The 13968-nt window shown below is 32.9% G+C and overlaps 1 protein-coding gene across 3 annotated transcripts in view; it reads right to left on the bottom strand.

Annotated features, from left to right (window-relative positions):
- grm8b (glutamate receptor, metabotropic 8b) overlaps positions 1 to 13968 on the bottom strand; it is a 205872-nt gene that overhangs the window by 28540 nt on the left and 163364 nt on the right. For 2 of the 3 annotated variants that reach the window (XM_048158683.1, XM_048158682.1), the window contains exons 7-8: positions 9146 to 9346; positions 7472 to 7519 (exon numbers count right to left, since the gene is read on the bottom strand). In XM_048158683.1, coding sequence (XP_048014640.1) covers positions 7472 to 7519; positions 9146 to 9346 — 249 coding nt within the window. The remainder of the gene's footprint in view (positions 1 to 7471; positions 7520 to 9145; positions 9347 to 13968) is intronic. The other variant, XM_048158684.1, reaches the window with a different exon arrangement.

A 13968-nucleotide genomic window follows, 5' to 3' on the forward strand; every position in this document is an offset into this window, starting at 1 on the left:
GTTGAAACGTAGCCTGAGTAAATGGTAAATAAGACAGTTTTTGCTCTAAAGAGGGCGTTCAGTCATGTAGAGAGCATGAAAGATCATCTCTGTAGGGTGCGTCTCTACAATACCGTCCACCAGGCATGGACCACAGCCAACTGTGTAACTGCATCACTGAGAACCGTCGCTGCTAGCATTGTGTTTTTGGCAAAAGTGAAGAGCTGCGATTGCTACGCTGGTTCGTACTATTGGATTAGAATGTTTTATGCATCTTCTGAGAGGTTTATGCCAAAGTGAAATGCAGAAGGACTACCTGAGGCTTGACCTTTGGACACATAAGTTGTCTAAAGTTTGGGGGATGAAAGTGTTAAGGAAGGTTTGCTTCTCTGAGGTCATGTTTTTTAAAGAGTTTTAGGCATCAAGTCATCCTGCAGTCCATTTTTACCAAGTCTTCAGGAAATCAAATCATGGGCATTTAATTGATGAAGCTAGAAAGCAAAGAAGAAACTTTAAGGAGACTTGGGGCACTTTTTCAAAAAGCTTTCATACCTAAGTGCAAACAAACAAACAAACAAACAAATATCATTTATATATATTTACAAATAAAATACAACAAAATCCTTAACATATAATAATGTAAAATAAAACAAGACAAAAAATAAAACAATGAAAATAAAACAAATAAAATTTATAAAATAAAACAAAACAAAACAAAATAAACAAAACAAAACAAAACAAAACAAAACAAAACAAAACAAAACATGAAAGAAAAGCCATGGTCTCAGCCTCAATTATTAGGGCCAGGAATAAATAAATAAATGAACAAAATAATTAACAGAATATAAAAGTTAACAATGAAAAACTAAATAAAAGTAAGCAACAGAAAAGAAAATTAAACAATGCGAAAAATAATATGAAATAGCAAAAATTAACTAAAAAATAAGAGAAAAGAAAAAAGAAATCAATAAATTATATAAAATAAAATTAAACAAAAGTTATTAGAAGATAAAAAATAAAATGGGAAATAAAATAAAATATTAAAAAAAAAATAATAATAATACTAAAATAAAAATAACATGGGAAATAGAATAATATAAAATAAATAAAAGTTAACATATCTAAAACTAAAAAGTTAACAATAGAAAATAAAATTAAACAAATCGAAATTAAAAATTTGGGACTAAACTGTGGTTTAGTCCCAAAAGTACAATGCAAGACCTGCAGGAGCAGAAGAAGGAGGTTATTATCGAACTTGGGCTTGAACCAATAAATCGAACCAAATGTAGAAACTAATTTCCCGACCACTGCCCTTACCGTGACCTGATATAGTGGAATCACATCTATCCCTATACAACACAAACCATTAACATCAAATCTAGTTTCATACAGCTGCTGCTCATGATGGAAGACAACCAACGAGACTAAAAGACAAATGAATTCTCAAGTCTTAAACTATATCCATGCGACCTTACATTCAGGTTAATCATTATAACTTCACAACACATGATCGCTGTTTGGCCTCATGAATCAGGCCAAAGATTATATTCTTGATCTCATGCCAGAGTTTGATGGCAAAGCACCTTCATGTCAGAAACGAATGAACGTGTCAGTAGGTTAATTCGTCAATTAATTCAGCTGTCTGATGTGAAGTGGTGATGCCCTTTTCCAAGACTGAGATAAGGCATCACGTATTAAAGAAATGTAAGATGCCTAAAATCCCCTGTTTATTGAACCCATCTCTCTGTATTGATTGTTCCGCTGTTTATAAAGACAATTAGCTGCCGACATGCTCACAGCAGAAGCATTCAACGTCCTTTCCTTGTCCTCCATTTATTCAGCCATTATCCAGCTACTTAATAATCTGTTTCCACTTAGAAACTAAGAGAAAATCGATAATCGAGATGAAAACACAATGAAAACTTTCCAGGTCAGCACTGTATTCAATTGTTCACTATTAAGACACTCTGACTGGCTTGTGAGAGTTCTTCTTCTTAAATGTTGAATGTTGTGTTACTGTACATCCATTAAATATATGCCTTAAAAACAGCATGCATTCGCAAAACTTCTGTATTGCAGGGTGCCTTGAGTTCCCAAAACAAAAGACATGGACAAATAAGAAATATGTCTCAAAGGCAAGACTTGAGATCCCTTTAGTATGCATAAAAATAAATAAATAAAATAAAGTAAAGTAAAATAAAATAATAAAATAAAATAAAATAAAATAAACATGGACAAATATGGAAAATAGGACTTGAGTTCTCTTTAGTATGCATAATAAAATACAATAAATAAAATAAAGACATGGAAAAATATGGAAAAAAGGACTTGAGTTCCCTTTGGTATAAAATAAAATAAAATAAAATAAAATAAAATAAAATAAAATAAAATAAAATAAAATAAAATAAAATAAAATAAAATAAAATAAAATAAAATAAAATAAAATAAAATAAAATAAAATAAAATAAAATAAAATAAAATAAAATAAAAGACATGGAAAATAGGACTTGAGTTCCCTTTGGTATAAAATAAAATAAAATAAAATAAAATAAAGACATGGAAAAATATGTAAAATAGGACTTGAATTCCCTTTGGTATAAAATAAAATAAAATAAAATAAAATAAAATAAAATAAAATAAAAAAAAGACATGGAAAATAGGACTTGAGTTCCCTTTGGTATAAAATGAAATAAATAAAGACATGGAAAAATATGTAAAATAGGACTTGAATAAAATAAAATAAAATAAAATAAAATAAAATAAAATAAAATAAAATAAAATAAAATAAAATAAAATAAAATAAAATAAAATAAAATAAAATAAAATAAAATAAAATAAAATAAAATAAAATAAAATAAAATAAAATAAAATAAAATAAAATAAAATAAAATAAAATAAAATAAAATAAAATAAAATAAAATAAAATAAAATAAAAGACATGGAAAATAGGACTTGAGTTCCCTTTGGTATAAAATAAAATAAAATAAAATAAAATAAAATAAAATAAAATAAAATAAAATAAAATAAAAAGACATGGAAAAATATGGAAAATAGGACTTGAGTTCCCTTTAGTATGCATAAAAAAGGAATAAAATAAAATAGACATGAATTTCCTTTAGTAAGCATTAGACGTGCTGGTAATACGATATATCACGGTAATGAACATGCACAATATTGTTATCGTGGGCACTTCAAAATAAAGTCAATAATTATTTATTATGAATTTTTCAGATTTTTAGAATACTTTATCCATTAACCCTTTAAAAAACACAAAACCACTGTATTCTGCATCAAAGAGGCACAAACTCATGTAAGCAAGCCTAACACGCATGATCAGCGCATGGCGGAACGAGTGAGATGCGCTGAATGAAAATGCATATTCACTCTCTGACAGCAAATGGTGCTGATGGAACAGCAGAAACGCAGCGGTTACCCCGGTAACACCCATAAGCAAAGCAGCTGTGCTACTTTTTAGTATTTAAATGTTTCGGTAACACTTTACAATAAGGTTCATTAGTTAACATTAGTTAATTGCACTAGTTAACATGAACTAATAATGAACTGCACTTATACAGCATTTATTAATCTTTTTAATGTTAATGTCAACATTTACTAATACATTATTAAAATCTCATTAACATTAGTTAATGCACTGTGAACTAACATGAACAAACAATGTATTTTCATTAAATAACGTTAACGAAGATTAGTAAATACAGTAACAAATGTATTGTTCATGGTTAGTTCATGTTAGTTAATATATTAACTAATATTTAACTAATGAACCTTACTGTAGAGTGTTACTAATGTTTCAAACAGCATCAGCTTTTTTGTATTCGCATTTAAGTTTTCAAATTTAAACATTACTCTGGACTACAATAAAAGTAACTGTATTATTTATTATTTATAGCTGAGCTAACACAATCAAACAGTTATTAAACCTTTTATAGTATGACAACACTTTTTTGCAAATTATTTAAATATCGTGATAATACAGCATACCGTGATAAAAGCTTCAGCAATTATCGCAACATGAAAATGTGTTACGTCACATGCCTAGTATGCATAAATTACATAAAATAATAAAATAAAAACTGATTAAAATAAGACTTCTACAAATATGGACTGTATTACAAAGGTGTGACTTGAGTACTAAGGATTATGGATACATGTTGGCCACTACACATCAAGTGTACCAGCACGTGTACAGCAGAACAACTACAAGACATTGGTGTGATCATGACAGACATGTTCATTTTTTTTTCTCAGCTCTCCCTTCAGAGGTCTAACACATATCTAAAAATAAGCATATGTATGAAGCCACTGAAGTGCATCTGATTGCAGTTGACTTGGCAATTGCCTGCTGGCGATAGTAGCTGTCATAGCTCTGGGATAAAGGTTGTGGGTTTGATGCTCGACTCCTCAGATCTGCTGCTTTTATCATTGACGTGATTAGAAATTGTCCTTTTGGTGTTTGCCAAAAAAAAAAAATATATATCTTACTGACTCGATCAAGCGTTCCATGCAAGAAAACACAGAATAGAAATGTCAGTTATGAATCATGTGATCTTAAACACACATGATGGCTCATATATACACAAATACACACACACTCATGCATGGAAGATGAGCACACACACACACGCACACAGAGTTTTGAATTTTAATGAATGCAAAGCACAAAAACAGCAATTGAAATGCATTTTGTCAAGCAAATTAAACATTACACATTACATTATATTTGACTCATGAATCTGACTGAACGTAAACATCAACAATTTATCATCACATGATCGAGCACAGCCAAACTAGCATGCACTTATGGTCATGTCCATTTCTAATGCCATTGTTTGTGCAAAAGCGTAAACCCTTCAAGCCACGCTTTTGCATTCATTACGCTGAGGACCAAACTGACCATGTTTCACCCTAAAAGTCATGAAATCCTTCCTGCATTTTTTTTTTTTTTTTACATCCTCCAAATCTTTAAAATGTTTCAAAAACAACTCATTTAAACATGCCTCCTGAACCTTTTTATTATCTCATTATTATCTCATGATTATTTTGATAAATTAATCAGCATGTGACTTAATTAAATCAATCAATTTGCAGGGTTATTGTTGTTAAATAAAACTAAAAACTAAAATTTCGAGAAAAAATTTGAAATAAAATGTTGAGAATAAACTCATTAAATTACGAGAAAAAACTCGTTAAATTTCAAGAAAAAAGTCGAGATAAAATGTTGAGAATAAACTCGTTAAATTACGAGAATAAAGTCATTAAATTACGAGAAAAAAGTCGTAAAATTACGAGAACAAATTCGTTAAATTATGAGAAAAATGTCGTTAAATTTCGAGAAAAAAGTCGAGATAAAATGTTGAGAAAAAAGTCATTAAATTATGAGAATAAAGTCATTAAATTACGAGAAAAAAGTCGTTAAATTATGAGAACAAATTCGTAATTTAACGAATTTGTTCTCATAATTTACCGACTTTTTCTCATAATTTAATGACTTTATTCTCAACATTTTATCTCGCCGTTTTTACTCGAAATTTAACGACTTTTTTCTCGTAATTTAATGACTTTATTCTCAACATTTTATCTCAACTTTTTTCTCATAATTTAACGAATTTGTTTTCATAATTTAATGACTTTATTCTCAACATTTTATGTCGACTTTTTTACTAGAAATTTAACAAGTTTTTTCTTGTAATTTAACGAATTTGTTCTCGTAATTTAATGACTTTTTTCTCATAATTTAATGAGTTTATTCTCAACATTTTATCTCGACTTTTTTCTCGAAATTTAACAAGTTTTTTCTCGTAAATTAATGAGTTTATTCTCAACATTTTATCTCGACTTTTTTCTCGAAATTTAACAAGTTTTTTCTCGTAAATTAATGAGTTTATTCTCAACATTTTATCTCAACTTTTTTCTTGAAATTTAACGAGTTTTTTCTCGTAATTTAATGACTTTAATCTCGAGATGGTTTTATTTTTTTATTATTGCTTGGCCCTAATCCTCTTCCGTATAACTGAAATTAAAAAAAAGAAATGTATTTTATTTCAGCTAGTTGCAAAGGCAACATTTCTCATTTTCCTTTAGTTTAAAGGGTTAGTTCACCCAAAAATGAAAATTCTGTCATCAATTACTCACCCTCATGTCGTTTCACACCCGTAAGACCTTCGTTCATCTTCGGAACACAAATTAAGATATTTTTGATAAAATCTGATGGTGGTTCAAAGTGTTTATCAGACTTCCAAAGTCACATGATTTCAGTAAAAGAGGCTTTGTTACGTCAAGTTTTTCGAAACGTTTCGAAATTTCATTGGTTCATGTGACTTTAGCAGTTTGATACGCTCTCCGAACCACTGATTCGACACAAAAGATTCGTAAAGCTTCGAAGCTTCATGAATCAGTGTTTTGAAATCGCCCATCACTAGATATTGTTGAATAAAGTTATTTTGTTTTTTTGTTGCACAAAAAGTATTCTCTTCGCTTCATAACATTAAGGTTGTACCACTGTAGTCACATGAACTGCTTTAAATACGTCTTTAGTAGCTTTCTGGCCACTGGAAGTGTTAATTATCTTGCTGTCAATACAGGCATCACTGAGCCATCGGATTTTATAAAAAATATCTTAATTTGTGTTCTAAAGATGAACAAAGGTCATATGCGTGTGGAATGACATGAAGGTGAGTAATTAATGACAGAATTTTCATTTTTTGATAAACTAACCCTTTAAGTTGAAATAATAAAATTAAAAAATAAATAAACTAAAAATAAAAACCAAAACTTAATAAAAACTATAGACATTTAAAAAAATAAACTAATAAAAAAATGACAAAAAAAAACGAATAAAAGACTCATAAAGACAGTCTTTGCCGCCATCTAATGTCGTAATAATGTAACTTCTGTTGCTGTTCACGATCAGGGACTATTTTTTCTGGTGGAAGGAAGCCTTTTAGTGAAAGTTTACTTCATGAATGTTGCATGGATACATATTTTTGGCTTTAATATTTGTATTGTGTGGTAACCATTTTATAAAAGCAATGAAAAAAATAGATATAAAAAAATAAGATATATTTAAAAAAAAGTATATATATAATATCTAATTTAACATATTAAAATATTAAAATATTAAAGGGGTCATGACTTTTTATTATATATATATATTCATAAATAAATTATATATATATATATAATATATATATATATATATATATATATATATATATATATATATATATATATATATGCGGAAAAACTATTATTTTCAACCCTCATTCTGTCCCTCTGTTTAAAATGAACCATTTTTAAGGGCTGGCTCCTTTAAGGCTTGTCAGTAAACAACCACTGTTATGATTGGTTAGTGTCATTGCATAGAAAACAGTATCAGTGCCCACTTGCTATTGCACGCGAGTAAGTATTTTGAAAACATTATCCATATAAAACCGCCATTTACAGACAAAGCATTATGAAATCATTTACTTACGGTTTGAGCTGCAGCTGCTGTCAGATCCAAGACAGATGACTGCATCATCTGTCAACAAAAGTTTCTTTACAAACTCTCCATTACACTGTCCCTCGTTTACAAAACAAAATGCTCAGAACAAACATATAATCCTCTGATACGATTTGGAACGGCATTAGAATAAACCATCCACTTGTTTCTGAAGCTGGGATTCTTTTGAACTCTACAGAGACACAAACGAGCTAACGAAAGCTAACGTTCTTTCACTCTTCCATTTGTCCTGTTGTCGACAGACTCAAGTGTGTGGAGTATATCAGAATCTGAACGCGCATCTGTATACTGTATCCAGTGTAGACAGCATCAGTGATTATAATGGAATATAGTTGCTATTGACGAAACACTCACATCCAGTGTAGGCAAATGTCAGCCATTAAGCGACTGAATACCAGTGGGCGGGGCCTATGGTACGATGATGTATAACTATTCGTCGATGTCTTGCTCTGGAGGCAGTCATATGCAAATGTGTTTGTCCATGTGATGTCACAGATCCCGCAATATCATAATAAATGCTTTGTTTATAACGAGGAGGGCGTTTTAAGCTATGAAACTTTGCAGGATGTTTTAATAACCTTTTAAATGTCAAAAGATCACATCATGACCCCTTTAACAAAAATTATAATAGCACTGCATATCAATGATACAAAAATAACACTAGTAATTTGATAGATTTGATTGAATGAATTGGTTAGTTTTAGTTTTCTTGTGTTATGTGTGAGTAAATCTCACGCTAGCAGGATGTAAAATGTATTTGTTTTGTTGAAATTATAGCTAAACAGTTTGTCGAATATCTGTGGGTCTTATTTTAAAGATGTTATGGGCGTCATCAAACGTACAAATGAATCAAAAGCAAATATGAAACTGGCCAGACTAAGCTATTCATTTATAGCCACTGAAATATACATGAAGCAGAATGGTGTAGCATCCATAAATGTTTGACCAAATGACTCAACCACATCAAAAGACATCTATGGTGGGAATCATTAATTCTTTCACTCTTTTCACAATCCAATCAAACAACAATAGTCCGTCCAACATTTTCCCCTCAAATAAAGTTCCCCTGAAAAGTTAGAGGAGCAAGATTGTATGAGAAAGCAGAGGAAGTGAGCATAAATCCCTCTGATCTAAAAATATCACATGAGACGTGGATTCTGGAGATCACTCAAATGATGTAGCAAGAAAAGGGAAACCCTGTATCAAGGAATTTTTGATGCTTTGCATAAAGCAACAACACGTATCAGCAAAAACGTTTTCTATAAAGAGACACGAGCGTGTAGATGAGGTGAGGAGTTCATGTGTGACAGGAAGTTAGAACTGAAGAATGGACAGACAGTAGGGAGGGGAATTGTAAGGAAAAGAACGATTTTGGATCCTTAAAGATCCTGTGAATTTTCTTAGTCATTTTGAGAAGGAAAGAATGAGCACTACTTGGACAAGAGCTCCAATTGCACTTACTATCCTCAGAAGCCATAGTCAAATTTTACTTCATTTCAGATATCAACAGAACAGAAACAACAAATCAGAAATAAACTGGATTATTGAAAAAAAAATGAATTCAAACTGGGGTTAAAGTTCAAGTGTACTTACTAACAATCCAATTAAACCATTAAATTAGTTGGAATAACGGATGTTTCTCACCATTAAAGCTGACGTTTCTGATGTATCCCAGCAGCTCCTTGCCATCTATGTTGCTCATGCGGGGGCAAAGGCCTGGATATCCTGAGCAGAGGTCCCTATGCATGCGATGCAGCGCATGGGCCATGGCGTACACCGCGTCCATCACAAACTGCACCTTCCCCTCTTGCTCATAAGTGGAGTCCCTGCCAACCTTCTCCAAGCCTGCAATAAAAGAAGACATGAGTCCAATGCAAAACTTTGAACATTTTTTTCTAAACATGGCCAAATGACAGGCTTGGTGCAACTCTTGAGTTCCTGGACAGCTATGGGGAAAAGCATTCATTTATATGCAAGTTTAATTTCGTTTCAAAGGATTTCCAATGTAATTTCTTCTTTCCAAAGCATGCCAAACTAATTCACACAATGCCTCAATGCCTGATGATGAATTCATGCCGTGCTCTGCGATAATTAGTTTATTAGCGCCGATGGGAGTGACCTTTTCAACGAGGTTAGCAAGAGAAAATAACAAAAAACAAACACCAACAAACAGTACGAGTGCAAATCCACTGCAAAGACTCCACTAGCTAAACCCTAAGTAAACATTGTAATTTCTTTTTTTAAAAGCTTTAAATAGGACCTATTTTGCTTTTTTACATTATCAACTTTTTCTAGTGTGCAACATTGCTGTTTGAGCATAAAAAGGTCTGCAAAGTTACAAAGCAAAAAGTCCGCTCATAAAGGAACTCACTCTCTATATCAGTTTTTGCTGATTAATCAGCACCATTAACCGATCAGTAATTGGTTATCAGCAACAATTTGGGTGTCCTTTGCTAGAGCGGCTAAGAAGGGTGTGCTGTCATTATATAGTACAAAAGCAGCCTCTAGAGGCAAAATAAAAACTATCATTGACACCCCGTGGTGTTTGTTTTGACACGTGAGACTCGTGTCACGAGAATATCGTTATCGTTATTGGTAAAATCCACTGTTGGTTGACCTCTAGTAAGCATTGTTTCTGAAAGTCCCTGAAACGTCTCGAATGTAGTTTTGAATTTTCTTCTGGGGACGAACAAGTCACAATATACCTCAATTCCCGCCCAAGTGATATGCAATAAAGAGGCGGGGCCTGCTCATGTTAGTAGGCCTGGATTAAGGCGTTAGTAGTGTGTCAACACTTGCGGTTATGGTAAGGGCGTGGCATTTCCCAGGGACTTTAAAAATAAAGTGTTTTTTTTTTTTGAACATTCAAGCATGAAACCCAATTCTAGTAGACACAAAACAACATGAAGGCTTTGTAAAAGGGCATAATATGTAGGGATGTCCCGATCACGTTTTTTTGCCCTCGAGTCCGAGTCATTTGATTTTGAGTATCTACCGATACCGAGTCCCGATCCGATACTTCTATAATACATAAAAAAGAATAAAGAAGAGCGAAAAAAAACAGATCCAGGAGCAGTGCTTTTCAGGTTTTTCAGGTATCTAACAGTAATCAAATAGTAATCAAATATAAAATATCACTGCATATTATCTTTACTGTATAAAATAAATAATGATTAATCATTATTGAAGTTACAAAAACTATACAGTCAAGAGCAGTGAGTGATTTCTTTGTTATTTGTTGTTTGATTTAAAATTAAAAACAGGCAGCAGGAATAGTTTTTTTTTCCCCTTTAAGACATGCACATCCAGTACATATACTGTTACACATGCGCTGTCTTTCTCGACTAATATACGTTCACTTAAGACATAACCGACTATGTTTGCTAGGCTACTCGCTAAGACGGGCATGTTGACATAATTTTTGTATGAATTTGTCCGCTGAAGCGCAAGACTTGAAAGAGAACTCCGTATTTGCGCGCTGACTGAAATAAGCGTGTGCGCGCTTCGGATGAGCGCACACAAATCTTCTCACAGCGCGCGAGCTCTCTTTCGCGTCTTGTTCTTGAAGGTTTAAATTAGCAAGGCTTAAATGAGTTAGTTTAAACACAGATAGAAACGTGTGCTGTTCAGGTCTCACCTGCGCTCGCGCTATCAACGGCGATGACGGCGTAAATGACTGGACATTAGAGCAGACGGCACTCGCAGTTAACAGTTTACAAAGAGTGACTGTTTTGTCCACGCTTTCTGATTATCGTTGTTGTAACGTTTTGCGCATCCATCGACTGAAACATACATTATCTGAACTCTGTCTGTCTGTTTTCCACGTTGCTATTTTAAACCATATTAACCAATAGCTAGATGCGTCGTCATTCGAGATGGACCATGGTGCAAGTGCGTACCGAACCGTAAGTGGAGAACCGTTGCACCCCTAATACATATATATCCGAGTCCTGATCGGGAGGTAACGTCCGATTCCGAGCGAGTCTGAAACCACGTGATCGGGCCCGATTTCCGATCACGTGATCGGATCTGGACATCCCTAATAATATGTCCTCTTTAGCTTTCAATGTTATCAGTATCACCCACATCCATAATCTGCCATGACTCTCCATAATATCTGAGGTTAATTGTGGAGTGTTGATACTTCCATTTCCCCATTTATGTTCAATTTTATGTTAAAAACAAAGGAGAGCTTTAAAAATGTTCAGTAGCAAAGAGCAAATTAACAGGTCCAAGCGGAGCACTCAATCAGTAAACTTGTCAGGCTAGAATTTATATGGACTCGTTTACAGAGAATGAAATACAATGCTTCTCTGTAGTGGACTGAGGTCTACAACTCAACTGAATGGGAAGCGTTTACCTCACCAGAGGGAGCACTTACTCGTCTTGTTGGTTTAATGAATCACTCAGGTTCAGCCACATTAAGGAGATCTTGGACACAGTATCTTTGGAGAATGCTGCAAACTAAACCACTTAATCTCAAGCAAAGGCTGGACTATGAACTTTGAATAAGGCTCTACACTGCAGAAATGAAGCCAACTTTGGCTTCCAAACAGGTGATACTTAAAATATCTTACTTTGTTAAATTCAAATCAATCAATCAATCAGTCAGTCAGTCAGTCAGTCAGTCAGTCGCATGATCAAGAGCGTGACTGCTTTTATTCTACAGTGCAAAAAAATGATGTTATTATTAAGCAACTTACCTTTTAGATACAATATAGCAGTTACTTTGTCTATTTTTGCTCCGTCAGTGAAAACATTCACAAAGCCACAGCAGAACCACCTGAACAACACACAGTACTGGTGTTCGTGAAATAATTCCCTTTTTGAACGTATTGGTTGAGTGAATAATTCAGTAACTCATTCATAATTACAGACTTGTTTACTTTCTCGAATGAATCTGTTTTTCAACTAATCAGTTGAGTAAATAATTCAATGATCTACTCATGACAGTCACTTGTTTAGTTCTTGAATGAATCAGTGTTTTTGAACAAATCTGTTGAGTGAATGATTCAGTGATTCACTCATAGAGGCTTGTTTTGTTTCAGAATGAAACAATGTATTATTTGAACAAATTGGTTGAAATAATGAGTTAATCATTCACACACATACTGGTGTAACAATGTAACTGAAAATCCTCACCACTAATTTACAGACTGACACAGAGGAGTATAATATAATATAACCACAGCATCCTAGCATCTTCTATTTTTGTACAGGCAAACAACACCATAAAAATCCACCGTGAAACTCAAGTTAAACATTCATACAATTTTAAAAGTGGGCTCTTGGAAGGCAGAGTGGCAAATATTGATGCATTCAGTTAAGCCAAGCCATTCTGTGCAGAAAACACAGTCCAAACACACATTAGTCTCATAATCAGTCCTAGATCTGAAAGCTGAGAAAGTCTGGAGGCATGAGAGGGAAGGATCTTTTGTCTAAATGAGTGATGAGTGGCAATGTAGAGGACACAGAGCCCAATCATTATAACCAGCATCTTAATTAAACTTCATTTATGGGGGCTAATTCAATTTGCCCCGAACAAGACCAACACATATCGCAGTTTCGCGGCAGATGAACACCCCTCTGCTGTGGTTAGATGAGAAAATTAGATAAATGGCAAATTAATTACGGAGATTTTCTTTCATCATGAGATTAATGAAGAAAAAAAAAAAACAGGAACAGCATCAGAGGCCATTTTTGCTTCTGACAGCCTCAAATACATTTCCATTAATAGAGTGACATTACAGCCGCGGTTGCTCATCATGCTCTAAAGCTTCATGATAAAAAGCCTCATGATAAAATGTCAGAATTTGACTGACATCTGCTGGGCTAATTTTGTGACTCTGTGAGATATCCCACAATGCAATGTACTTAATTTTACCTTGCATTTAGGCAAAAGAAGTGTCAATAAAGAACCAGTTTACTTGATTCATTATTTGGTCAGACTGCCAAAAGTTTTTTTACACAAAATCTGATTAAAATTACAAAACTAGTATTATATTGTAATTAATATTATTCAGCAAGGGCAAATTAAATTGATCAAAAGTGACACTAAAGATATTTATAGTCTTACAAAATATTTCAAATGCAGTTCATTTCAACTTTACATTTATCAAAGAATCCTGAAAAAAACGTTTTGTTTTTATATTAAGCAGCACAACTGTTTTCAACATTGATAATAATAAGAAATGTTTCTTGAGAAGCAAATCAGCATATTAGAATGATTTTTAAAGGATCTTGTGACACCAAAGACTGGAATTACACAGGAATAAATCATATATAAACCAAACAAGGAAACTTTATGAAATTCCACAGTGTCCTTTTTGCTCATACAATCAATCAATCCTAAGCCGCAGGAATGATGGTAAGGAGAAAAAATGTCATTAGACAACGCAGCGTCAGTACAACTGACAAAGACATTATGAAGAAGTAACTCGTAACTGCACTGCAGCCAAAGCGTGACA

Source organism: Megalobrama amblycephala, linkage group LG15 (genome assembly GCF_018812025.1).
Source record: "Megalobrama amblycephala isolate DHTTF-2021 linkage group LG15, ASM1881202v1, whole genome shotgun sequence".
Lineage (NCBI taxonomy): Eukaryota > Metazoa > Chordata > Actinopteri > Cypriniformes > Xenocyprididae > Megalobrama > Megalobrama amblycephala.